Below are 26061 nucleotides of genomic sequence, written 5' to 3' on the forward strand. Positions count from 1 at the left end.
AGTCCTATTACTAATAAAGCAAATACATAATACATAATACATAACCATTAATATGACATACTACTACATTAATACAAACATGAGCTCGACATTTTACATTAATTAGCTGTTAATAAGTACACTTGGTGATTTTTGGTGGTCACTCAAGTAGGCACATTTTTAAACTTGTGTATGATTTTTCTATATTAACTCATTTTCTTTTCAGATTAACATTCAGAATACATGAATATTCATTAGGAAAAGTTCAGTGTTAACAATGCTCAGGAGCTTTGGGCTTTTCCGAATTTCCATGAGAAGACGGATCACAGCATTGGGCAGCAGCTGCACTGAAAGCTTTCCAACCCCACTTCTTCAGTTTTATTCTTGGGTTAGTGAGTGGCATCACTAATATTGAGTGAACGTGACCTGAAAGCTCATGTTTGTCATATTTCGGCCATTGAAATATGGGACCAGTCTCTTGGTAGCCAGGGTAGGCAATGCCCCACTGAAGGTGCTCCAGTCACTCTGTGGTAATTCAAGCCTCCTTTCCAGTGGTGTAACAAAACTTGAGGGGGCCCCCTGCAAAGTACATGGTGGCCCCCCCCTCCTGAATTAATCAGGAGCTCTTAGGCCCGGGTACTGTGCTGAGCTCAGCCCCCGCACCTCTGGGGCTGCAGGTGCCTTTGTTACACTACTGCCATGTTCCTATCAGCCCTCTGTTCTATTTGTAGGCTTGTTAGCAATTTATTCTGGCACTCTTGCCTTACTCCAGTCCATAACTGTCTGTGCTTCCGCAACATATATAGGAAGAAGGCTCTTCCGCCCCCACACCCCCACACCCCTCAGTGTAAATTACAATAAATCTCTCCAAATTCTATGGATCAGATGTGTTTTTTTTAATTATTTCGCGCCTAAACCTGCCATTCAAGTCGTTTGCTGATTCACATGGTACTAACATTCACAAAGAAGTGTTTGCCTTACAGATGGGGTCATCATACCTGTAAAGAAGTCCCTTCTGTTAAACTGTATAACACAACATCAACTTCAGAATTTTTGGGGCCTTGAACAAGACATAATTTGGGGCCCCTATTTGGAACAAGATTTGAATTTATCACACACTTTCCACTAATTCAAGTCTGTATGACGCCAAACAAATTTTCAAATGCAGGGTCAAGCAAAAAAATAAAAAAAATATGTCTTCCTGGTTCTGGGGGCCCCAAAAATCCTTAAGCTGACACTGGGCGAAAAGAGAGGTGCCAGAGATAGCGGTGGGCAGTGAGAAGGTGACGGACTGAGATATAGAAATACACAGAGTTGAGCTAGAGAGAGAAATGTCACTTTCCCAGGGCTGCCTCTTGAAAAATACGGCCTTGGATAAGTACTCATCCTGCCCATGGCTTAAAATGTGCTTGGTATAAGACCCTTAGGCCCATATTTATACTTTTTTAGCGCCGCATTTACGTCATTTTTTGACGCAAAAGCGGCGCAAAGTTTCAAAATACAGGGCCATACTTATACTTTTTGACGCAAAACTGCGCTAACGCAGTTTTGCGCCAAAATAATTAGCGCCGGCTAACGCCATTCTGAAGCGCCATGCGGGCGACGTATTTATTGAATGGTGTTAGCCGGCGTTAGCCGACCGGCGCTGCCTGGTGTGCGTGAAAAAAAAACGCGTACACCAGGCAGCGCCGGCGTAGGGAAAAATGGCGTTTGGGCGTCCAAAAATGGGGCAAGTCAGGCTGAGGCAAAAAAATCGTCTCAACCCGACGCCATTAACATGACTCCTGTCTTAGCAAAGACAGGAGTCATGCCCCCTTGCCCAATGGCCATGCCCAGGGAACTTCTGTCCCCTGGGCATGGTCATTGGGCATAGTGGCATGTAGGGGGGCACAAATCAGGCCCCCCTATGCCACAAAAAAAAGTTCGCGCCGTTTCTGCGTCAAAAAGTGGCGCAATTGCAGCGCTAAAAAAGTATAATTATGGGCTTGGTCACAATGGGAAGAGTGCGCAAAAGAGGGAGCAAGTAGGTAGAATGTGTGTTTCTGTGCTCAACAGAGGCTGCTGACTGTCGGTTTGAAAAAATGTTTTCAGTTAGCCACTGCTTTTAGTAAGATGGAAGGGAGACAATCACTGGCCAAATTACATATAATCAGTGCCCCTGCAATTATGTGGTTGCCCGGCTGTGGCGTTTTTCTACATTATTCGTTGATTTGCTGCATTGGCCATTTAATCCATCATCTACTGAAGAATTGCAGATTTTAACAACAACAACAAAAATGTTTTTTAGCTCAACCATAATTTACTCAAACCTGCCGCATAATTTGGCCTTCCTCTGCCGCATAATTCTAGTGGCCCTGCACATAATATGGTGCAGAGCAGTTGAAAATTGAGAATTTACTTTTCAATGCATAAGGTACTGTGCACTGGAAAAGTGTATTTTTCTTGGCACGAGTAGTGCTTTGTGCTATTTTCTGTGAAGCGGTGCCACATGGGTGCAACATATCGGATAGCGGAGGCACCCATAGTTGTTGATCTACTAAGATAAGCAATCCGATATTTGTGTCAACAAACAACCCCCTAATTAAAGCTTAGTTGGAGAAATGTGTTCATTTATCTAAACATTTAGCAGATTGTACGTGCGCGCACCATGTATCGCACTTCCCAGTGTGAAATGTTTTACAACTTCTGTAAGCATAGGATTTTGTGCTGGAAAGATAGGTTTCCAAAACAAATCCTGTGTTAGACATCAGGGACGCACCCATGCACCATGGTGCAAAGGCTGTGTGTGTTGCTGGGCCGTTTGTTTGTGCACTAGCGATGAGGGTGAGAGCAGCACGTCATTTTTATTAATTAATGTGTCCCTCAATGCTTTCTTCCCAGCAGCATTAAAAAATATAAATCTGTCCCAATGTTCTTATGTACCTGGTACAAATGTTCCAGGTGAACAACCCTGCGTTGTCTTAGCCAAATTAGCAGCCCTGAAAATTGTCCATAAATGGGGATACTGGCTGAAAAACGTAATCTTCTAATATATTTACTTAATGATGCTGGAGGACATGTGTACCAAAGAAAGCCAAATAAATCGACAAAACTGTAGGCAATAGGACTTAAATGTTTGTGTATTACCGTGTACGTTGGATGCAGAAACTGCATCTCTGGTGCTTCTACTAACACAGTTTGATTCACCTACATCACATATGCACCCAACCCCACACACAACCATGCCCTAACACAGCCGTGCCCTTTCACACACGTGCATGCACACTCGTGCTCACAATCAGCACTTCAGTGCTGGGGTATAAACTGCCTGCACCATAAAGAATCTCACAGGCATCTGATCCCTGTAAACCATCATAATCCTCATGGCAGCTCTGCTAGAGAGAGATAACTTCTCAAAAGGAAAAAACCCTGTTCTTAGCATAAACCTCACTTTAAGATATGTTTACTCTGCATATTTCGTCCCCCCGGTAAGAAAAAGGGAGATTGATTCACATTTTTTCGAAGATGACAGCTGCTACATGGCAGGGAGCAAACTGCTTTTTCATGAAAAAAATCTTACCTTTGGATTTCAAAGCAAAGCAACACTCAGTAAAAATTGCCAAATATATATGGTTTTAAGAAATATGTGGTCACACGCCAGAGGTAAATGTGGGAGCAGCAAGCACAGCACATTTGGTTACAGTGGTTACATTTTAAATGGGATAAAGTACCCCCTGCCGTACATTATAAGGATATTTCAAGTCATCATGGACATCCATGACCATATAGAAGAAAAAGGCTGAAGGTTCAGCTTCTTTATAGGGCCATGAAATTATAGGGTGACCTGCAATGTCAATAGAACACACAGAAAATGGTATTTTATCATTCATAAGTTATGGTCATCCAATCACTTTTCTCCCAAACCTCTAATACCCTCAATGTCTTGTTCTTTCATATGAAAGGGACAGTAGAGGCACAGACATGATGAATAAAAGCAGAATCTGGATTTCAAAATTAAATACACCTAAATATAGTTATTAATTTGCTACAGAGACATAGTAGAACCAGGTAAATGTAAATCAGATTTAAAAAAGACGGGTGCTTAGATTGAATAGTAACATGCAGAAATATATTTTGTTTCAGGTAATGAGCCATGTGTAAAATATAAACATGGTGCCATAATTTGATCCTTTCTGATGAACACTGTTCAATTAAGAAAAACAGTTCATAGCTATCGATTTCTGCCTTTATTGTTTTAACTTCAGTTGCAATTATAATGTCCTGCTGTTTTCACTCTGGCAGCAAGCACTGCAACATCACAACTCAACTGTATTAAGTTATTACATTTCAGTTGCATTTCTTTATTGCTGGTGACAAGATACATCAAACCTAACTGTAATAAGAAAAGTAGAGATAGCTTTTTTTTAATACTGGGATTGCAGATTTCCGTGTTTGAAACTCAGATGTGGCTGTCTGCATATTAAATAGAAGACCTTTAAAGTCTGGTCTGAGTTGTACTGACTTTATGCATTAAAGGAGTCATTTAGGGATTTGCAGATGCACCCAAACCTCCGGTGTCCTAGAGTAGAGGTTCCCAACCTGCGGTCCGGGGACCCCTGGGGGTCTGCGAAGCCTCCTCAGGGGGTCCATTACTGCTTAGAAAATGAAATAATATTAAGAGATTAGGTCCCTAGCTTACACTAATGACTCAATAGAGGGGTCCCTGGATTCCAATGATGATTCAGTGGGGGTCCCCGGGTTCCAGTAATGATAAACTGGGGATCCACCGAAGTCAAAAGGTTGGGAACCACTGTGCTAGAGGAAGTATGTCCACTACACAAGTGAAGAGTGGTCTGGTGTTTTAGTGAACCCTGCCACACAGGCATGGATTTTCCCTGACGCAGCATCTAAAGGTAGAATGGAAAACACCTGAGGGACAAAAAATCTTGACAACAATCCTACTAAGCCTGTCTGGCATAGAGAAATTGCTGGCATATATTTTGCTACATGGAAATTACAATCAATTTAGGGGCCTCAAACCCACTTTATAAATGTCCATTTCTTGCTAGGAGGTTTTTTTTTTCTGCATGTCATACAGATTTTTTTTGGAAGATGACCATAGTCTATATGGCAATCATGATCAGAAGTGAGTCTACTGAAAATGGTAGTGGACTGACCAGTGGGATGCCAGTTACAGTGATGTCATGACTGCAAGGGTCTCGCTGATAATGGAGTCACAATAGAATCTCTCCTTGGGAACGTGGCCTTCCCATGCACTCTAAACTGGAGAATGTAATGTAGAATATGGAGGCTGGGACATTCCTTATTTTTTGGCAGCTGTTTAAGCTCTCTGTACTCGTGCAGTAAATGTAGAAAGATTTAAAAACAGGGAGAAATAAAGATATTTCTCCTCGTTACGCCTCACTTGGTAGGGAGTGGCATTTTGGCAAATTCCCATATGTACCACTTTTGGTAAATCTGCAAATACGTCAAGATCCATGGGTGTTGCGCTGGAAAACTCATGCTACACCCTTGGAACACCTCCCTGGGGCAGAGTAATGCAACACACCATTTTGCGCTGCATTGCATTACTCTAAATTTATAAGTCACTGAGGGCTACACAATGTAGTTTTGGCAATCATGGAAATAAAGCCAATGACATTGCGGAGTGACATGCAGCAGGAAGTCCACGTAAACGTTCAAATGTTGCAATTGCGTTTCAAGTAAATAGTAGCATACACTAATAAGAGTAGGCACTCCCCGAGTTTTGCTCTTTTAACATAGTGGCAGATTCAATCAGAGGGAAAAAAGGACATATTTCAGCACAAAATGTATATTATTGGACAGAAAGGGATCCAACACAATGTCGGTATCTTTTGAAAGTTGGATTCCTCTTTTCAATGGAAAAGCATTCCACCCTGAGACTGGTCTGTGCACGTGGGTCTGAGTGTCATATCTGCTGAAGATTCTACAGCATGTTCTGTGTGGAGTGGGACTCAGATATAGTTTAGTGCCTGATTTAGAGTTGGATGGTAATGGAAGTTGTGCGTCTTGTAATGATTTGATGTGTGTGGCTTGGTTTTTCTGTGTGTTGAGGTAATATTATAATCTGGTATTGTTGTCATTGTCTGTGCATTGAATGCATTTTAGTTCATGACACAGTGATAGCGCGTCCAGTCCTTATAAATTACTTATACTTGGACACGCTGGAGGTCAGTGGACCTTTTGACCGGGTTAAGTTCTCCTCATCCAAAGAATTGTCGGATCCCTCAAATCAATAATCAATAATCATTTACAATCTATAACCAATACTCGATTAATAATCAATCAACAAATTAGTTAAACAGAAAATCAGTAATTAGACACACCATGACCTTTCAGTCATGAATAACCACACCGGTTTATTAAAAGGTTAATGAGTTTATTTCCCTATATTAACAAAGCTAACACAATATAAGTAAGTCTCAAAATCAAATGGTATACATATACGAACATTATTAGCTGTCCATAGCGACGGAAGAAACGCAATCTACGCAAGATTTGGATTAGAATGCACTCGGTTATAGCAATGCAAATCACTAATAAGAGTAACTGTATTTGACTAATTGCATACATTGGTCAGCATAGCAAGATTTCAATTCAGCATGGTGCATCAAGTGAATACCTCAACTATCCTCTGATTAGCATTGGCATGTGGGGCTTCATGCAAAAGAATTTAATCAACATGAATTTAGAAAACTTCAAGCTTAGGGTCTGTCAAAATAAGCAGTTGGTACCTAAGAAGGAAAATTCAATGAAGAAAACATTTATCCTTTCATAATTACCAAATACAATCAGCATTCAAGGTAAGTCTTCGTCCTTCAGGTACCGGTTCGATCAGCATGGGGAAGGTTTCAAAGGGGCAAAGTTTTAAGGCGAGTTTCCTTGCAGCAACAAGGAAAAGGGGGCAAAAGTTATTGCTTGGGCAAGACGGGGTAAAGTTAAAGTTAAAGTCTCTAGGGTGAGAATTCTTTAAAGTCTCTCTCTCTGGGATAAAGAAAAAGCATCAAAGTGTCATTTAAAATAGCATCCTGAATCTGGCTTCAAAATGGCATCAAAGAAAATGGCTGACTTCTCTTTGTCCTGTGGGTTTAAGTAAGAAAATGTTCCAAATTCTTCAGGGTCTTCCATTGGATGGTTCATAGGGTGGCTTCTTTTTGACCAATGAATAGTGTCTTTCTCTTAGTACTCATTTATGCATAAGGTGTCCTTGGAGTTTTGAAACACAAGTAGCAACAAAGTTGCCAATTAATTCTGCATCAGTGTCTTTATTGTCTGCACCTGCAGAAACTGACCTTGCTTCAAAGGGGATGAAACTTGCCTAGCACGAAACCTTGAGACAAGTGTATTAGTCATTCTACTGGAAAAATACAGCTTTAAAGATATAAACATGTCTTTGTTAATACAAGTGAAAACCACGCAGTTAAAATTGAGACCAGGCGACTAGGCGAAAGCCTCTGCTAAATTTAAGCTAAGCATATAACAGGTTTAACGAGAGAAACATAAAATACATCTGCAATTATGACGGATCACTACATTGTCGATTCTTCATGATTAATCAAGCTTGTTTATAATAATGGCGAATTACTCTGTGGGCACATTTTCTACACACATTATTTTTCTTTGATAAAATCACATTTTCTTATATGATTTTGTTATATGATATATGAATGTTTGTTAGTTTCTCTTTTCTGCTTCATCAACAGCATTGACATCTAAAGTACAAGGCTTTAGTAACATCAGCTGCATCATTATGCCTAGGTTTAATAGGCTATTTATGCTTTATGATTACATCTTGTTTCTAATACTCATGATTAACATTTAAGATGGCGGCTTTCCATTCTTTCCAGCACTTTACAGTTCACTGTACATATGTATTTGCCAGCAGGCAAGAATGACATTTTGTTAGGTCAGTACTGAGGGAAATAAAAGATATGACAGGGCTGTCTCTGTGTGCTTCTCTAAAACTGAACAGGGGAACAGTTCACAATCTGATTCTGACAATACAGGAGTGAAATGTGAGTACCCTCCTTACTCCATAGACCAGTATGAACTAAAAAGGTATGTAAGATACTGACAAAAGCGGGCAGGGCAAGGAAAATGCACCACTTGCTGAAGAGATGCTGAGAGATGAATCCCAATTTTTGGCCCAATGGTACAAAGGCTCATATGCAGGGTGGGGCTGTATGTGACTCCACTAAGAATTCATTTAGTATCTAGATGTAGCCAGTATTCACTTTGTTTTCCACTTTATTCACTGTTATTGTTAATAATACTGAATATTCTTGCTCATATTATTTGTAGAAGAATCACACATAATAATACTTCTTAGAAATATACCAATACTTGTGTGTGAGCTGATTTTGAGGTTCCACTATATCACCTGCAGACATAATATTTTCTGGCACATTTGTCTCACTATCAACTCCATATTTCCCCAGAGCATAACTTAATGGGTGGAGTAAGAGACACCTGCCAGTTTTTCTTTATCAAGCAAAAGAAATCTACTGGGTATGTCATGAGGATACTTTAGCTTTTACATGGGCACATTATTTAGCTTTGGGCCTGAGGCATGTGCCCTTTCACCTAGTTACATTTCACTTTTATTCCTTTTATTTTTTTAGTAAAGCTTTATTTTAGTAGAGGTGTTTTTATTATTTTATCAGTTGTTCTTCCATGCAGAATTTGTTATTCATTTCTTTGCACAACATTTACATCCTGTCCTCAGCCCAAGGCTGTGCGCAATAGTTTATTAGGTGTTGCTGGGCCAAAGAGTACATCGCCTATCCTACTCTGGAAAATATGTATCATCACGTATTTGTCAGTGCTGTGTTATTATAAAACACCACACGGCCCACACCACCTTAAAGGGGACACTCTAGCCAGCTTGAAATCTCATGCTGCACATTGTCATCCCAGTTTCTGCTGAAACTCTGCTTCTTCTCTTCATTCCCGCAGGCCAACAAACCTCTTTTCTATCTGTAGCACAGATATGGGATTGGATTCCCTTCTGGGGACTAGATGGGCAGATTAGAGCTAACACTGCTGTTGCTCTCATGAAAAATCTTAGTAGTGCAGGTAGGGATTTTAGAATCACGATTGTGACAGTATGGTGGGTCTCTTCCTCTGTTTTACTTTTCTAGTAGTCGCAATTATCTTGCTGTGTTTCATTATCCTGATAATCGCAAATTCATGCCTTTTTATTTAGAACTCAGTTGCTTCAATAAAATCTATTGAACCAAATCCTGCTTCTGTTTGTCTTTACATGTGTGAGACGTCTACGAGTGAGAGAAAGGGGTAACATACCATTCCATCATAACTTCCCTGAGGTCATGTGATAGGCTGCCACAAATCACCTTTACTCAAGGATCTGGTGAGGTGCTGCTAGTTAGCCGGAAGGGTTAGGCTGACAGCTGTCACACAGTGTGGTATCAGACTCAGTCCCCCACGCTCTGTGGTGCTGCCGTCCAAAATCCAGCAATCTCTTTCTTACAATGAGAGTCCAATGACATAGGCACTAACTTTATGGATCTCCCAAATATCTCTGTCTCGTTTCATGCAAAAGGCACCCTAATTATTTTATACAGAGATGTCCATTGTATTAGGGAATACCCTCATCAGCTAGATCGGTAGCACATACTTGATGCTGTAGGTTGTTCAAGCTTGAACCTTCAAAAGGATCTCCCCAACTGGTGTTTCTATCTCTGAACAATATTATCCTAAATATGGTGGACCAACAATGGATCGTAATTGCAGCTAAAATGAGGCTACCCCTCACAAAATATTTAAGAAATAATGGCCTCACAGAGGTGGGAGGAGAAGTTACATTTTCTGTGGAGGCACACAAAATATTCTACCCTTGGGTCACCTTTCCAGCAGCAGATGGGAGCATTTCACTATTACATGCAGAAAATGCACCTGAGCAATATAGACCTTATGGGTATTAGGAATTCTATTATCTTATCAAGAACACCAAAATTGGCTTGATGGCACCCTACCATACATTCCACAGCATGTTAAATTAGGGCCCATATTTATACTCAAGTTGTGCTGGATTAGCGTCATTTTTTTTACGTTAATTCAGCGCAAACTTAACTCCATATTTATACTTTGGCGCTGGACACATCTAGCGCCAAAGTAATGGAGTTAACGTCATTTTCTGGATATGAAAACCTACCTTGCGTAAATGAGATGTAAGGTAGGTGTTTCCGTCCAGAAAAGGATGATATTGCCTTAGCTCCATTTTTATCCCCCTGTGATAAAATCCAGCACGGGGGATGTGGGCCTTAATGTAACACCTGGGAATGGGCAGGCATTAGGGGACCTGAAGGCATATTTCTGTGTCCAGAGACCATGGAAAGAGCCCACAGGTGTGTTCCCTGGCCCTAGGGACACCCCCAACCACCCCAACCCACACCAGAGGGACACCACAGGATGGGGGACACATCCCAGGTAATTCCCGAGAAGTATATATATATTTTTTTTTTTTTCATGCCCGGGGGCCCTGACTTGCGGCACCTGTATGGCGCCGGCCCCAATGGCCATGCCCAGGGAACATTTGTCCCCTGGGTATGGCCATTGGGGTGTTGGGCATGGCTCCTGTCTTTAGTAAGACAGGAGCCATGTCCATGGGGGATGTGCGCCAGAAAATGGCACTACACTGATTAGAGGCATTTTTTTGCCTCTAAACAGTGTAGTGTCATAATTCGGCGCACAAGCTCCGGTTTTCCCCTACGCCTCCCCCACCCTGTTTGCGTCCTTTACAAGGAGGCTAACAGGGCTTTAGCGCCGGCTAGTGCCATTCCATAAATATGGCCCGGCCGGCGTGTTGGAATGGTGCGAGCCAGCGCTATACTTTTTCACACAAAACTGCGCTAATGCAGTTTTGTATGAAAAAGTATAAATCTGGGCCTAGGTCCTTTAAGCAATGAAGGTCCTACATGGCCAAAATTGGCTGCTTATACACCACACCATAATGCTGGTACAATGGTGGGCTCAACAAGGTGGCTCCCTTATACTAAGTTAGCAGAGATATATAGATGCTTAATACAATTTGTAATGCAGACTTTAAACACCGCCCCAGCATGGGCTACTCCAGTGCAACCACATGTTGCTACACATGTGGCAACAGCAGGCATTAATCCCGCTACTGTGCATTGTATTAGGGATACCCACCAAACATGTTTTAGTTATCACAAAAAATAAGCACTTTAGTTGCAGTGTTCCCCCCATATGGGACTCCAAGATAAACATAGAATCCTCACAATGAGCTTGCCATTTGTGACGATTGCCTCAGTGGACAACTGCACCACTTGGCGTGCAGTGTTTGCTATACTTTACACAACCGTACATGTTACACCAACACTTGCAAATCTTCCGGAAGTGTTAAAGCAGATACAAGATGAATACGGAGCTGTCCCGTCCCTAGATTTGCAGATTAAATTTATGGGCCATTTTATTGAATAATATTAAGCATTCTTAAAGGGGAAGCAGTAGCATGTGCAGTACGCCAGTACCTCCGGTATGTTCCTGCACAAGATCAAGAACATGAGTTGCTAAAAATTATCGCCAAGAGCTATTCTAGTATAGATCAGGATAGTCTTGGAGCCAGACCAGTTAAACCACAACTACAAGGTAAATCCAATAAGGATTCTGCCAAGCAACCCACAGAGGGTTAAAAAAAAACACTTGGATAAAAAAACAAAAGAAAAGACAAGCAAAATAAAGAGGAGAATCTACGTGTTCGGAGACCTTTAAGAAATGCTGTAGTTTATGTATAGGGATAATTAAAAAACTCCTGATAGATACCAATATACTGATACACACCAATCCCATTCTTTCCAGGATACACTGGATAAACACAGTGAGAGAGGCAGGCATTCAGAACACCGAAACAAGTAAGTGAAACCAAGAAAATATTCATAACACTCATCTAAAGGTTCAATAAAAAAGAAAAAGAAATTTCCACAACAGAAATCACAATTTAAAAATCAAAAAGTGGCAGCAATTCCAGCCAAAAATGCCACACATAATGGGAACTTTATTGAAGAACAGGACATGGGCAGTGACTCTGCTAGACAGCGTGGCAGAGGTCACAATAGTTCACTCTAATCTCCAAGAGCTTCTGGATGTGACAGCAACTAATGACTATTTAGAAGTCGAAATTGCGGCCAGCTGCATCTCCCCCAGACAGAGTTTACAAAGCAAAAATACAAATAGAGGGAGACATAGAGTGCACCATTAAGGTAATATTTCAGGGAAGATCAACACTGAGTTATGACATCCTCTTGACCAAAAATGATTGGCCACCTGCATTTGTCCACGAGGGGAAGATGACATTAATCCATCTTTCTTGGTCCTTGTTCCTGAAGAATTAAGAAAGGCTACGCAATAGATTGGGCATTGGCGCAAGCTCTGGAGCTCTATCGCAATCATGTAAGATTGGATAAAGACTCCCCTTAACATATTATACCCGTTAGATTTACACCACAGTCTCATACACAATACCCCATTAAACATGAGGGTAAAGCACCAGTGAGAGAAATACTCACACAACTTGAGTACTAGGGTGTAATAGATCCCTGCGTATCACCAATAAACAACTCTTTGTTCCCCATAGCTAAGCCAGACCATTCATATAGCACAGTCTTTGATTACAGACATTTATTCGGTCACGCATGCACATTTCTTCTACAAAAAGCATACAGCGCCGCACTCATTATCTATATAGCGTGCAAAAAATACAAAACAACCTTGAATATTTAAAAAAAATTCTGTCAAATTCTAGCACCTGAAAGCAGGGACCTAAGCATTTTCAGTGCACCTGCTCTGAAAGAAAATTTTGATGACTCCCACATGGGCATAAGAACAGTCCTGGCCTTTTCTCAGCTCTTGTAATATCAATATTACATGAGATTGACCGAGGTGTTTTCCTATGTAGATTAAATCAACCTAACACACGATGACCCGGTCAGACACCTAAGACAAGTGGATTGCATTGTTGTGATATCTGCTGCATTAGGCTACAAATGTATTTTTTTTAAAAACCAAAACAAATCTTTCTCAGTGTCCTGTGTTTGGGATATGAGTTGAAGGAAAGAGCATAGCACCCCCACTTTCTAGAAAAGTGTGCACAGTTGCAAACACCAAATACTATCAAAAAGCTACAATCATTGCTAGGCTTTTTAAAATTTTGACAGAACATACATTCCAGATGATGCACAATGCATAAAACCACTGGACACCCAGCAGGACATTCTTGAAGCAAAACACTTTCACACATGGGGAAACAAAACAAACTTGGTCATCAGAGTAATTTCTGGTGTCATCAGATTCACCTACATAACATTAATTGAAGGTGATACCATCCCAATAGCATACAAACCACGGTTGTATTCTATTGCTGAACAGCGCTTTGCTCCCACTGACAAGATTCTGACTGCTGTTCAGATGACTGTCATGAAAGAGGGACCTCTGGCCCAAGGGAATCGCATCATTGTCATGACCCCAATACCAGCCCTAGCTACAGTTACCAAAGCCAGAGTTCGAAACGCAAAAGCTTTACATCCACAATGGATCCAATGGGTAACGACGCTGATGGCCACTGATTTTGATTATGTTTTTTGATCCAAAACTTCAGACCCATGAATTCCTTTTATATGAACTTTAATATCTAATGCCAACAAACATTTTGCCTCTTGATCAATACCAAATGATTATCTACACTGATGGTTCAGCGCAATCAGCAGTGGGCAATAAACAACAATACTCTGCCGCTTTTGTGGCCGTGAGGGGTGTCATAATGCCTGGTAAATTTCACCCTCAAAACACATACAAGCAGACTCTGGGGGACTGCACTGCACAAATGGCAGAGATTAAGGCTCTTATATTGGCACTGGGATATATGGATCATGAGCTTTGGACACTGACTGTGTGTGATTCATACTATTGCGTCCAGTCCTTTAATGACCATCTACATTACTAACAAAAATGGGTTCAGAGTTTCAAAAGGGAACACCATCAAACAAAGATTTCTGTAGGGGAAGGTAGCAGACCTGAAGAAAACACTACCAAATGCCCATGTAGTGCATACACTGGGCCATCAACAGTGTAGGAAACACTTTCGCTGATGAAGCAGCCAAATCACAAGTAGCTACAGCTTCTGTTTTTGGACAAAGTTGGATAATGGAACACTGGTTGCTGTGACAACTTTGGCTGCTGTGAAGCCCTTGCCAAAGGTGTAGCCCACCAAATAGTCCTACCATCTAAGTGCTCAAAATGTTGCATTCGCAACCATACAAGGGGTGGGTGATTGTGTGATCCCCAAACCAAGACTAAAGATTAGATCTTATAAAAACAGCGCACGAGGGGTTACATCCGCCCATGCAGGTGTGGCAGACAGAATTTCCTTAATTTAAAAATGCTATTGGTGGCCAGGTTTATACAAACAGACCAAACAGTATGTCCTTTGTTGTGACACCGGTCAACAAATAAGAGAGTCCACCGTCAAGCACCCACTGCAGACCCCCTTCCTAATTTCAAACAAAGCATTACAAAGTGTGTACCTGGACCATTGTGGTCCCTTAACACCTGATGGTGCACACAAACACATCCTGGTCGCTGTTGATTCTTGCTCCAGATTTCTATGGGTATGGCCACAAATATCAGCTGACATTCAAACTGTTATTAAAGATTTGCAAGTCTTTATCAGTACCTATGCAGTTGCACATTCCATTTGGACTAGGGACCTACCTTTGCCTCCAGGGCATTCAAGGACACCATGGGGACGATGAGGATCCAACTCCATTTCTTGTCTCCCTACCATCCTAGGGGAAACACGGTTGTGAAGCAGAAAAAACAAGACTTAAAGCAATGTTTAACATCAAGAGTACTGGATTTATGGTGTAGTTGGCTTCACCACTTATATGGAGTCCAGAGAACACTTAACAATCTGCCCAGAAGACCTTTGTGAAGGTACTGTTTGGCATACCTATGTGTGTCCCAGATGTTGATGGCAATGGCGTGGTGGTGGCAGACACACCTTTAGACATAAATGAATGTGCCACTGTTGTGCAGGAATTGCAACAGTTCTGTAATGAAAACTCATCTCCATGTGCCGCTACCTTCAAAATGAGGGATGCACCAACAACACCAACATGCTGGATTCTAAAAGTTGGGGGTCTAGTGCGAGAAAATATTGTTTTCCTGGGAATACCTGGTACCAGAACTGTCATTCTACCACCGCTGCCTGGTTCTAAAGAAAACCACTTTGTTTCAATGGACAATGTCAATTTACACCATGTGGTCTGTCCTTTACAGTAGAACACGAGGACTCCTGGTTAGTTCCCAAACCCCTGTCTCTGCCAATCAGGATGTGCCTCTACAAATTTTAAGCAATGGAGATGACACTTCCCCGAGCTTAGGAAGGGTGGAAAATGAAATTTCATTAGTACTTGTCACTGCATCTGTGACAAGAGATGTTCAACGTTCTGAGCTACATTACTCAATTTCAACACAAACGGATGACACAATTTTCTACGAACCATCGAGGGACGCATCCCCAATTTCTCCTTCTCTGACACTGGTTCCAGTGTTTGCACAAACTGCTTCTGGATATTTTGTCAACATCAATGACTCCTTTTTGGATTCTTCAGTGTCCTGTATCAAGAGCACATATGCTATTCAATTGGCTTAAAATTAACTATCTAATTCACCCATGGAACTATCTGTGGATTCTGTTAATTTTGCTTGCCTTCCTTCTCTAGATTGGCTTTGTCATCATTTTCTTTCTTCTGATACATTGTCATTATCTTCTTGAACACTCTGCAGTTGAACTGGAGGATGAAGTTTTGAAACCTCAACTGTCCTCACATAAGGTCCCAGAGACTTGTCCCTAGTAAACAATTCATCTATACCGATTCCTGATGGGATTGTTTGGGATAAAGTATAATTCAATATCTTCGGGCCAATGGAAAATATTCAAATTGTATATGTATACAAAATCTCTATGAATGATGTAATAACACAAGGGATTGTTTCCGGTGATTGGGATATAAAACAGTTGATTCTATGCTTTCTGAACATGAATATAGTACTGTGTCTGAAAGTGAAGATATTTATCAAACAACAGCAAATTATGGGGAAATATTCTGTTACCATCATTACATACATCATTTTATACATAAAGCCAGCACTCAAGAACTATTTATAATTGTACACAATGGGAACATTGTCCGACTCCACCAGTGGGAAGTTTCAAAACGCATGTAGAAAAGTTTGCATATTTTTCTGGTCATGATGTAATAAATGCTGAGACTTACTTTTTTAAATTATCGCTGATGAAATTGCAGAATATCTTGTTACCAGATACCAAATTCTGATTCTTTTTTTTTTTCCAGTTGGCTATAGAAGGCTACGAATATTGGTTGAAGTTGATTGTACCTTTTCGTACTTTTCAACACAGTCTTGAGTGATAGTCTTTCTTTCTTCATTTGGTGTACGTCTCTTGCCAATGCGCTCTTCCGGCTCCTTCCCTTTTGAGTCAAAGGTCGCAGTGGATAGGATGGCTTGGGTTTTGGAATATCTATATATATATGTATATATATATATATAAAATATGTTTATATATATATACACACACAAACACACATATATGTTTGTGTATATATATATTTTTTTTTTTTAAAAGGGGGGTCTCAAAACGCTTTTTCCCCAAGCATTTTTTCATGTTGATTTTGAGCAGCAATAGCTAGCCACTAGATGGAATTACACCAAATTTGGCAAAAGGTAGCTCTCTTCCAGAAAGTGACATTTTTGTTACGTGGTGTAATTTCATTCAATAATTTTTGAGAAATAAAAAAAAAATCGAATTTGTATATTTGGGGACATGTAGGATTCGCAACTGTTAGAAATTGGGTCTTTGGTTGGCAGTCAGGTTGCCCCCTGTCCATGCAAGGACCCTCACTTTAGTCAGGCTAAAGGAGAAATACATGCAGTTAACCCCCGCTCACCCCCTTGGTAGCTTGGCATGAGCACAAAGGCTTAACCCAGAGGCAATGTGTAAAGTATTTGTCCCAACACACACAGTAATACAGTGAAAACACTACAAAATGACTCAACACCAGGTTAGAAAAATAGCCAATATTTATCTGAGCAAAACACAACCAAAATGACAAACATCAAAGATACACAAGCAAAGTTAATAATTTTTAAAAGATTAAACTTCAGTATAGCGCTTAAAAACACATGCTTAGATTAAGTGATATCACGACATTGTAACTGAGTCGTTTTCAACAACCCAATGCCATTGGCAACTCTCATGGAATCACCGGATCCCCAGGTACATTACCTTGTGAAAATGAGAAAACAAGCTGGTGCACGGAGTCGGGGATTGCAGCGTTGTTGGATCGGAGGTGTCATCGGGTTCGGTGCTGCAGAGAGAAGGTGGAGGCATCACGAAGAGGCGACGGGTCCTTGCTGCGGAGCAGTGGTGATGAGGCGGCGGCGGTGTGAAGCGTAGGATCTGCGCACTTCCGGCGGAGTTGGTTTCTGGCAGTCACGACATGATGCAGCAACTTCCACAGAGTTGCGGACTTCAACGAGGCTGCAGCGGCGTCGGGCCTGGGGAGTTGTTGCACTCCAGTGAGGACCACGGCTTTGGTTGCAAGCGGCGTCATGAGATCCAGCAGCAGGATCAGTCTGGAGTCGTCAAAGTTAGTTTCCTTGGATCTTCTTGATTTTCCACCAGCTTCTCCTCTCAAGGGCGCAGGGACTGGATTAGGCACCCCTTGGCAGGGCAGGAGTCTCTGCAGAGAGTCCAGGTGCTGGCAGAGGAAGTCTTTGATGGGCCTGAAACTTCAGAACAGGGGGCAAGCTCAGTCCAAGCCCTTGGAGATTCTTCTCAAGCAAGAATATACCACAACATCCAGTCTTTGTCCCCTTTCTCAAGCAGAAGCAGCACCTGCAATATAGCCCAACAAAGCACAGTCACTGACAGGGGCTGCACTTCTCCTCAGCTCTTCAGCTCTTCTCCTTGGCAGAGGTTCCTCTTGGTTCCAGAAGCAAATCTTTAAAAAAATCTAAAGTCTAGGGTTTGGGGTCCAATACGTATACCCCTTTCTGCCTTTGAAGTTGCCCAACATAAAGGAAAGTCTCTGTTGTTTCCAGGATCCTGCCTTGCTCATGCCAGGCCTCAGACACACACCAGGGGGTTAGAGACTGCATTGTGTGAGGGCAGGCACAGTCCATTCAGGTGTAAGTGACCACTCCTCCCTCAACTTTACCCTAGATAGCTCATCACGATATGCATCCTACACCCCAACACCCTTTGTGTCACTGTCTAGAGGGGATTCACAAACAGCCCAACTGTCAGTCTGGCCTAAACAGGGAATCCACAAACATGCAGAGTCACAGAATGGTTTAAGCAAGAAAAGGCCTACTTTCTAAAAGTGGCATTTTCAAACTAACAATCTAAAAACCAACTTCACTAAAAGGTATTTTTAAATTGTCAGTTCAGAGACCCCAAACTACAGATCTCTATCTGCTCTCAAAGGGAAACAGCACTTTAAGAATATTTAAAGGCAGCCCCCATGTTAACCTATGAGAGAGATACGCCTTGCAACAGTAAAAAACTTAATTTGGCAGTATTTCACTGTTAGGACATGTAAAGCACACCAGTACGTGTCCCACCTTTAACATACACTGCACAATGCCCATAGTGCTACCTAAGGCCTACCTTTGGGGTGCCTTACATGTATAAAAAGGGAATGTTTAGGCCTGGCAAGTGGGTACACTTGCCAAGTCGAATTGGCAGTTTAAAACTTCACACACAGACACTGCAGGGGCAGGTCTGAGCCATGCTTACAGGGCTACTCATGTGGGTGGCATAATCAGTGCTGCAAGCCCACTAGTAGCATTTGATTTACAGGCCTTGGACACCTCTAGTGCACTTTACCAGGGTCTTACTAGTAAATCAAATATGCCAATCAGGGAAGAGCTAATTACACATACAATTTCACATAGGGAGCACTTGCACTTTAGCACTGGTCAGCAGTGGTAAAGTGCCCAGAGTAACAAAAACAGTAAAAACAGAGTCCAGCACATAGCAACAACCTGGGAAGCAGAGGCAAAAAGTTAGGGGAGAGCGCGCCAAGGATTCCAAGTCTAACAGCGAACCCTCCTTAGCTTGTACTGAGATATGATTGGCTGCCAACACTTCAACAAGGAAATGTTGTCAGCCATCTTGGGACTCTGCTTAAACAAAAAACGAAAAGGAGCCAGGGTAGGGACACCCTGATCCCTTAGCTCTGGTGCTAGGGTCCCAGAGGGACCACCCCCCATGGCTGAAAAAGCAGTCTTTAAAAAAAAAAAATTGCTGCGAAATCGCTATGGAAAAAAGAAAAATAAAAGAGTGTGGGCTCCCGCTCTTGTTTCATTGAAGCCCTGGGGTGGGCTAGGCTCCAGGGGCATTGAACTTTTGATTCCGCTGAGCACAGTCATTATTCAAATGCGGGGCCACCCGCAGTGCCGGAGACGCTGCTGGTGGCACTGGAGAGTTTAAAGCAAGAAGTACCACAGTGCAACAAAACACTGGAAGATACACTGTAGTGCTCTGCACAGTGGTCACGTTTCATTCAATAAAGACACAGCATAAAGTGCAGCGCTTCCGTGCAGGTGTTCTGCTCACAAGTACGTGATGGATGCGGTGTTTTCACTACAGTGATTGCCTCATGCTGTGAATTGGCATCGTTTACTGATGATATGCTAGCCTCATGCCGTGCTCAGGTAGTGCAAGATTTGGTGCCCCGCACAACAGGGTAGTCTAATGGAGTGCCCATGCAGTGCAAGATGCGGTACCCACAACTGTGCAAGCTTCGCGCGTTAAATGGCAGCACACGATGAACTTCAATGGTTATGCGCACACCCCACTGTCTCACTAGGCTGTGGAGCATTCAGCATCCTCCACTGCAGTTAGCGCATCTTATGCTGTGAGCAAGTAGTGGGTTCGTACAGTGACCAAGTGCAGTGATACTGACATTATTTGACTCCTATTTACATTGTATAGAGCCTAATCAGCCGTTAGAATGTGAGCGTCCGATGCTGTGTGCGGGCAGTGTAAGATGCACACGTACACCTACGTGCAGTGTGGGTTCGAGGCCTAATACCGCTAATGAGCATTTAAAAAATGCCAGACTCTCGCACTTCACACTGTTAGTATGCACACTGCAAGAATGCAACAGCTGGTACAGTGCGCAGGTCTCACCCTGTACGCAAACACTGCTTCACACCCAGAGTGGTCATCGCAGATCTCACACTGTGAGTAGGCCGATGCCCCCGGTGTAGCTTCCAGTGCCGATGCCCCCGGTGTAGCCTCCAGTGCCGATGCCCCCGATGTAGCCTCCAGTGCCGATGCCCCCGGTGTAGCCTCCAGTGCCGATGCCCCCGGTGTAGCTTCCAGTGCCGATGCCCCCGATGTAGCTTCCAGTGCCGATGCCCCCGGTGTAGCCTCCAGTGCCGATGCCCCCGATGTAGCCTCCAGTGCCGATGCCCCCGATGTAGCTTCCAGTGCCGATGCCCCCGGTGTAGCCTCCAGTGCCGATGCCCCCGATGTAGCCTCCAGTGCCGATGCCCCCGGTGAAGCCTCCAGTGCCGATGCCCCCGATGTAGCTTCCAGTGCCGATGCCCCCGGTGTAGCCTCCAGTGCCGATGCCCCCGATGTAGCCTCCAGTGCCGATGCCCCCGGTGTAGCCTCCAGTGCCGATGCCCCCGATGTAGCCTCCAGTGCCGAAGCCCCCGGTGTAGCCTCCAGTGCCGATGCCCCCGATGTAGCCTCCAGTGCCGATGCCCCCGGTGTAGCCTCCAGTGCCGATGCCCCCGATGTAGCTTCCAGTGCCGATGCCCCCGGTGTAGCCTCCAGTACCGATGCCCCCGATGTAGCCTCCAGTGCCGATGCCCCCGGTGGAGGCGATGCCCCCAGTGTAGGCTCCAGTACCAGCCCTGGTGCAGCCTCCAGTGCAGCGTGCATAACTCACCCCGTAAACAGACAGTAGGTTGACTTACGAGTTGCAGTGCGATCTCCACTGTAGCATGGCCATCTCATGCATGTCAGCTGACATCGGAATATGTCAAGTGTCATGTGCAGTTTGCAGATCCGTTCTTGTGACTAAGCATTTTAGGACGAGATGCCTCTTCAGAAGTATGCTGTAATCTGACACTGTAAATTGCAGTGCCTCTCCCCTAATGCATTGCACAACTTTCCAGAGGTTAGCATGTAGAGCAGCATACACTCCGTCCAGCACAATTTGCTAGTCTCATGCGCAAGCAGTGTAAATTGCTGCATCTGCACCCCTCGCTGTGAGCAGGCAGTGCTGCATTCGGTGCAAAAAAAACCTCAATGTGAGCAGCAAGTGTAAGAGGCAGTGCTCGTGCCTTTTCCCTGCGAAGGAAGGGTAAAACGCAATACTGCATTGTAAAGTGCAGGCCTGCGAACAGAGTAATCTTTTTCGAGTTTGTATGCGCTTTGCTATTCGGGCATGCACTACCACCTGTCGGGTTTCTCTGAGCTCCATTTACCGGACACCCCTGCCTCCCCCCATGTGACTCCACCGACGAGAGCTCAGTAGTCGTGCTGCTGGCGTGGTGTGGAGCCCCCCTTACGGGAGACGAGAGACTTGGCAAGGAGCCCAGGGTGTCTTGCTATAACGCATGAATGAACGTGGAGCATTTGAATCCGTAGGCCATGAAACCACATCTACAAACCATCTCCTTAGCCGAGAGAGAGAGAGAGAGAGCGCGCGCTGATTGACACAAATAATAACACCTGAGTGTGTGATGGACAAAAATAGTAACACCCGAGTGTGTGCTTGGGTTCTGGCAAGACCAGCTGATGGAGGGCCCCTTAATCAGCCCACCAACATGGGATCCCATACCAGGGCAACACAGGCAGGCCACGGCACACCCATCTTCTTGTGACCCATGCCCATCCAATCGAGAGAGAGAGAGAGAGGTCTCCTTGTAATTGTGCCCACAGGAGAGCAGATGATAAGCAACTCACACTTTCAGACCTTTATGAGATTTTTAAAGAGGTGCTTTTGGGTGGGGGAGGGGGGGGGCGGGCATGCAAGACCAGGAAGGATTTGTACAAAGCAATTTCAGGAGCAGAGACATCTATTGAGATGCAAACAGCTCTGAAATGTGTCTCCTTACCTGCACATTATAGAGGCCTCCCAGAGAGAGAAAGCGAGCGAGAGAGAGAAAAACAACTTAGAGAGCAGCGAGACTAGCTGACGTAACCAAATAACCCGTGTGGGTGTCTGCTTCTCATTGGCAAGGCTAGATGATAACTTGTCAAAATGGTACTGACAGCCGAGTGGCAATTCTCTATTCTCTGCCAACAGATGCCCCTAACTCTTCAGAAACCTCGGAACAGGTCAAAGAGGACCAGTATTGACACATCTCTGTCACCACCTGCCCCTTCCTCAGAAGAGGCATCAGGACAAATGGATCCATCCACGAGCTGTGCTACAAGCTTCACCTCCTAGGCCTGGCAGAGCTGCCTAGTTGTATGTCTCTGCCACGAGGTTACCCTAACACTAGAGGGAGGGAGAGAGACAGAACCCCAGAGTGGCACAGCCATCGCTGAACCTGCAAAGGTGTCGGGGCAGGCAGAACTCACAGAGACAAGACTCTGCCACTAACTGCGCATCTCCGGATGTCCATCTCTCTGCAGAGTCCTCAGGGCCGACATGGCCACATAGTAACATGTCCCTGCACCCACCTGCCCCTAGCTCTGCCAGTGCACACAAACTCATAGCTCCTTGTCTCCGCACTCAGCTTCCTCCCCGCAGGCACACCAGGACATTTGGAGTCTCAGGTTTGCAAGTTCCAGTGCCCCCACTCCATCTGCTGATCTATTTTTCATTTTTGTCTTTTTTTAGTTTTAAAGTCAAAGAAAGTGCATTAAATAGCACAAATTGAAGAGATAACATTGTAAAGAGCCTTCAGTAATATATTCGATAGTGAACTATACATGTGCCTGTAACTATATATATATATATATATATATATTTTTTTTTTCCAACTTTGGAAACTGTACTGCACTTGCACTTTATTTGGAATAAATCGAATATGATTATGGATTGAGCATCGTCTTCCTTGTTTGTGGTGGTAGCAGCGTTACCATTCGACAGTGCACAGTGCAGCCTTACTATGAGTGTTCTCTCATTTGTTGAATATATATATATATAAAAAATAAAAATAAAAAATAAAATATATATATATATATATATATATTCATTGAAAAGACAAAGTTTACAGACATGACAGGTAGGAAATAGAATTTATATTCTAAAATAGTGAAGTATACATGTACCTGTAACTGTGTGTGAATATATATATATATATATATATATATATATATATATATATATATATATATTCACTGAAAAAAATAAAAGTTACAGAGACATTATAGTTAGAAAATAGAATTTAAAAGAACGTAGAAACTCACTTTAAAAAAACAAAGGTTACAGGGACGTTATAGTTAGGGTCATATTTTAAGCGTACCAAACCATAGAAATGCACCTGTTATAGTTAGCATATTCTCAAGTAACTATAACTCGTGCCCCAAAGTAACTATAGCTCACGCCCTCACCATGAACTGCTAATTATCTCACACAATACATCAGTCATGACATCTTTGATAACATAATTGATAATATCAGTGTAACATTTGCAGTAAAATTATTTAGCCAAAAACTGTACTTGGCAGGGGCGTGAGTTATAGTTAATTGAGATAACTCTAATTATAACAGGTTAATTTCTATGGTTTGGTACGTTTAAAATGTGTGCCTAACTATAACATCCCTGTAACCTTTGTTTTATTAATGCTCAAAAATGAAAGAGCAGGTCCGAAGCATCAGGATCCCATTGCACACATTTATTCAAGCTTGGTTTACCATACTGATAATGCATGCATATCAGCTGAGGAACTGGCCTTTTTCACACATAAAGAGAACCATACAGGAATTCACCATTTATGCAACAACACTGCATTTGATGCATAGACATAGAAAAACACTGCCAATGTCGCTTCCCTCTACACAAATACAAGCAATGAAGGACTCCATTATTGTTGTTTAACAACCAAAAATCATAGAAGTGCAATTATATTCCAGCGACTGCAGGTTGACATTTTAAATGGTGAAGACCTCTGGTAAAATACCTTAGACTAGTGTTTCCCAACCTGTGGTCCAGGGACCCCTGGGGGTCCACAGGGCCTCCTCGTGGGCTCCACAGCTGCTTAGAGAAAATTTCCTAATATTAACAGATTAGGTCCCCAACATTCAGTAATGACACACGTGGGGGGTCCCCAGATTCCAAGAATGATTCAGTGGGGGTTCCTGGGTTCCAGTACTAATAAAATTGGGATCCACAGAAGTCAAAAGGTTGGGAACCACTGCCTTAGACAAGTGTCAGATCCTCACAATTAGACCTCAACAAATGCAAAGTAACTAGGCAAAACACATTCATAATGTCCAAAACTTTCCCTGTTGTTGCTTACATTGGAGTGGGAATAAAAACCTAACCACTCCAACACCAAACACAGTCCCTACTATTGCTTCCGGCAGAGTGGGAATAATAAATCTTACCTACCCAAAGTTCAACACTTTCCTTGCAGTTTGTCAGATGGGAATTTAAGCGGTGAATCTGACCTCCTCTCAACACTCAGGGAAACGCCTCCCTGGCGCAAAGTAAGGCAACTCAGCAACTTGCGCTGCATTGACCTACTCCATATGCAGAAGGCCATGTAAAGCCATGCAAAGTGGCTTTGTCTAGCCTTGTAGATATTGGTGTGCAGCCTGTGCAGGTGGTGCATCACAGGAAGAGAAGCACCAGCGGCGCAGGCCGCATGTAAATATGGGCCTTAGTTAAATGTAAACTATTTTTTATGTTTTGTTGTAGTATATTTTTTATTGATTTTGTATTTTTTATTTTAATGTGATCATTGAATACTTTTTTATTTCTTATATATAGTATTTATAATTCATTTTTATTATCCTTTATTATTATTTATGGTTAAATATTTATTTCATGTTTTAAACATTATGTTTATGTTTTTGCAATAATTCTAAAGTATATATTTTTATATAATTTTATTTTATGTTATAAATGTGTTTATTTTTTATATTCTAAGTATATTTTTTCAAAATGTAATACATGTTCTGAAGTTGGTAGAGTGAATAATATGTAACATTGTTGTTTTCTACATTTGTGTTGTCAATATTTTTCATTTTACGTACAAATATATAAAATCAATATTTGTGCTCTTGACATTTTCTTGTGAAGATTTTGACACAGATATATTTGTATGTGACATCTGTCATACAACTGAGCTTCCGCCTGTTGAAATTTGTCCATTCTGCCAGACGTCTGTGTTTCGTTTGAAGTTGTCCTTAAATTGTGCAATTGCAAAAGATCTAAAAAAATATGTCCATGCAATGACACGTCCGTCAAGAAAAACAACAAAGTGCATCAGCTGCTTGTCGCGCTCCATCGATAGCACGTATTTTCAGTTAAGGAGATGTCAATGGTGCAGAAGATGACAGAATGCATGCTTTTTTCACATATCAAGACACCACGCCCTATCACATGTGAAACTTCAGGATGTTGCAGAAATGTCACCAATGTTCTCTCTCGCTGTCTACCCAAATGGTGGTATTATACATTCAAGCCATTCAGCTGTGGCACCATCTTAAGTCCTCCAAAAAAGCATCTTTCGAAAGTTGTAACACGTCCTACAATTGCCACTTTACCCCCGTCCACATTGATGGAAACAGAAGATGTATCAAAATTTGTTTAGGAAAGTTTCTACTATGAAAGGCACTAAGCCACGAATATTTTTCAGTTTTTGTTGTACCTGAAGTGCCTGAGATTTACTGAAAAAATCATTGTTTGTTGCAAATGCAAAGATAGAGCCAATAATGCAGAACCTTCAACTCACATGATGCATTTGTAGCAGAGGCCTGGAGACTGATTCCATATGAATCACTGTCTACTCGGCTATAT

At 42.5% G+C, this 26061-nt stretch overlaps 1 protein-coding gene across 1 annotated transcript; it reads right to left on the reverse strand.

Annotated features, from left to right (window-relative positions):
- Positions 1-20303: 20303 nt before the first annotated feature.
- On the reverse strand, positions 20304-22741 carry LOC138259765 (uncharacterized). The gene is made up of 2 exons (XM_069207650.1): positions 22693-22741; positions 20304-21001 (listed from the first exon to the last, which is right to left on the reverse strand). Exons 1-2 carry the CDS (start codon positions 22739-22741, stop codon positions 20304-20306), a joined length of 747 nt encoding a protein of 248 aa, XP_069063751.1.
- Positions 22742-26061: the final 3320 nt, after the last annotated feature.

The sequence above is a fragment of the Pleurodeles waltl genome, chromosome 9, assembly GCF_031143425.1.
Source record: "Pleurodeles waltl isolate 20211129_DDA chromosome 9, aPleWal1.hap1.20221129, whole genome shotgun sequence".
In the NCBI taxonomy this organism is placed as follows: Eukaryota; Metazoa; Chordata; class Amphibia; order Caudata; family Salamandridae; genus Pleurodeles; species Pleurodeles waltl.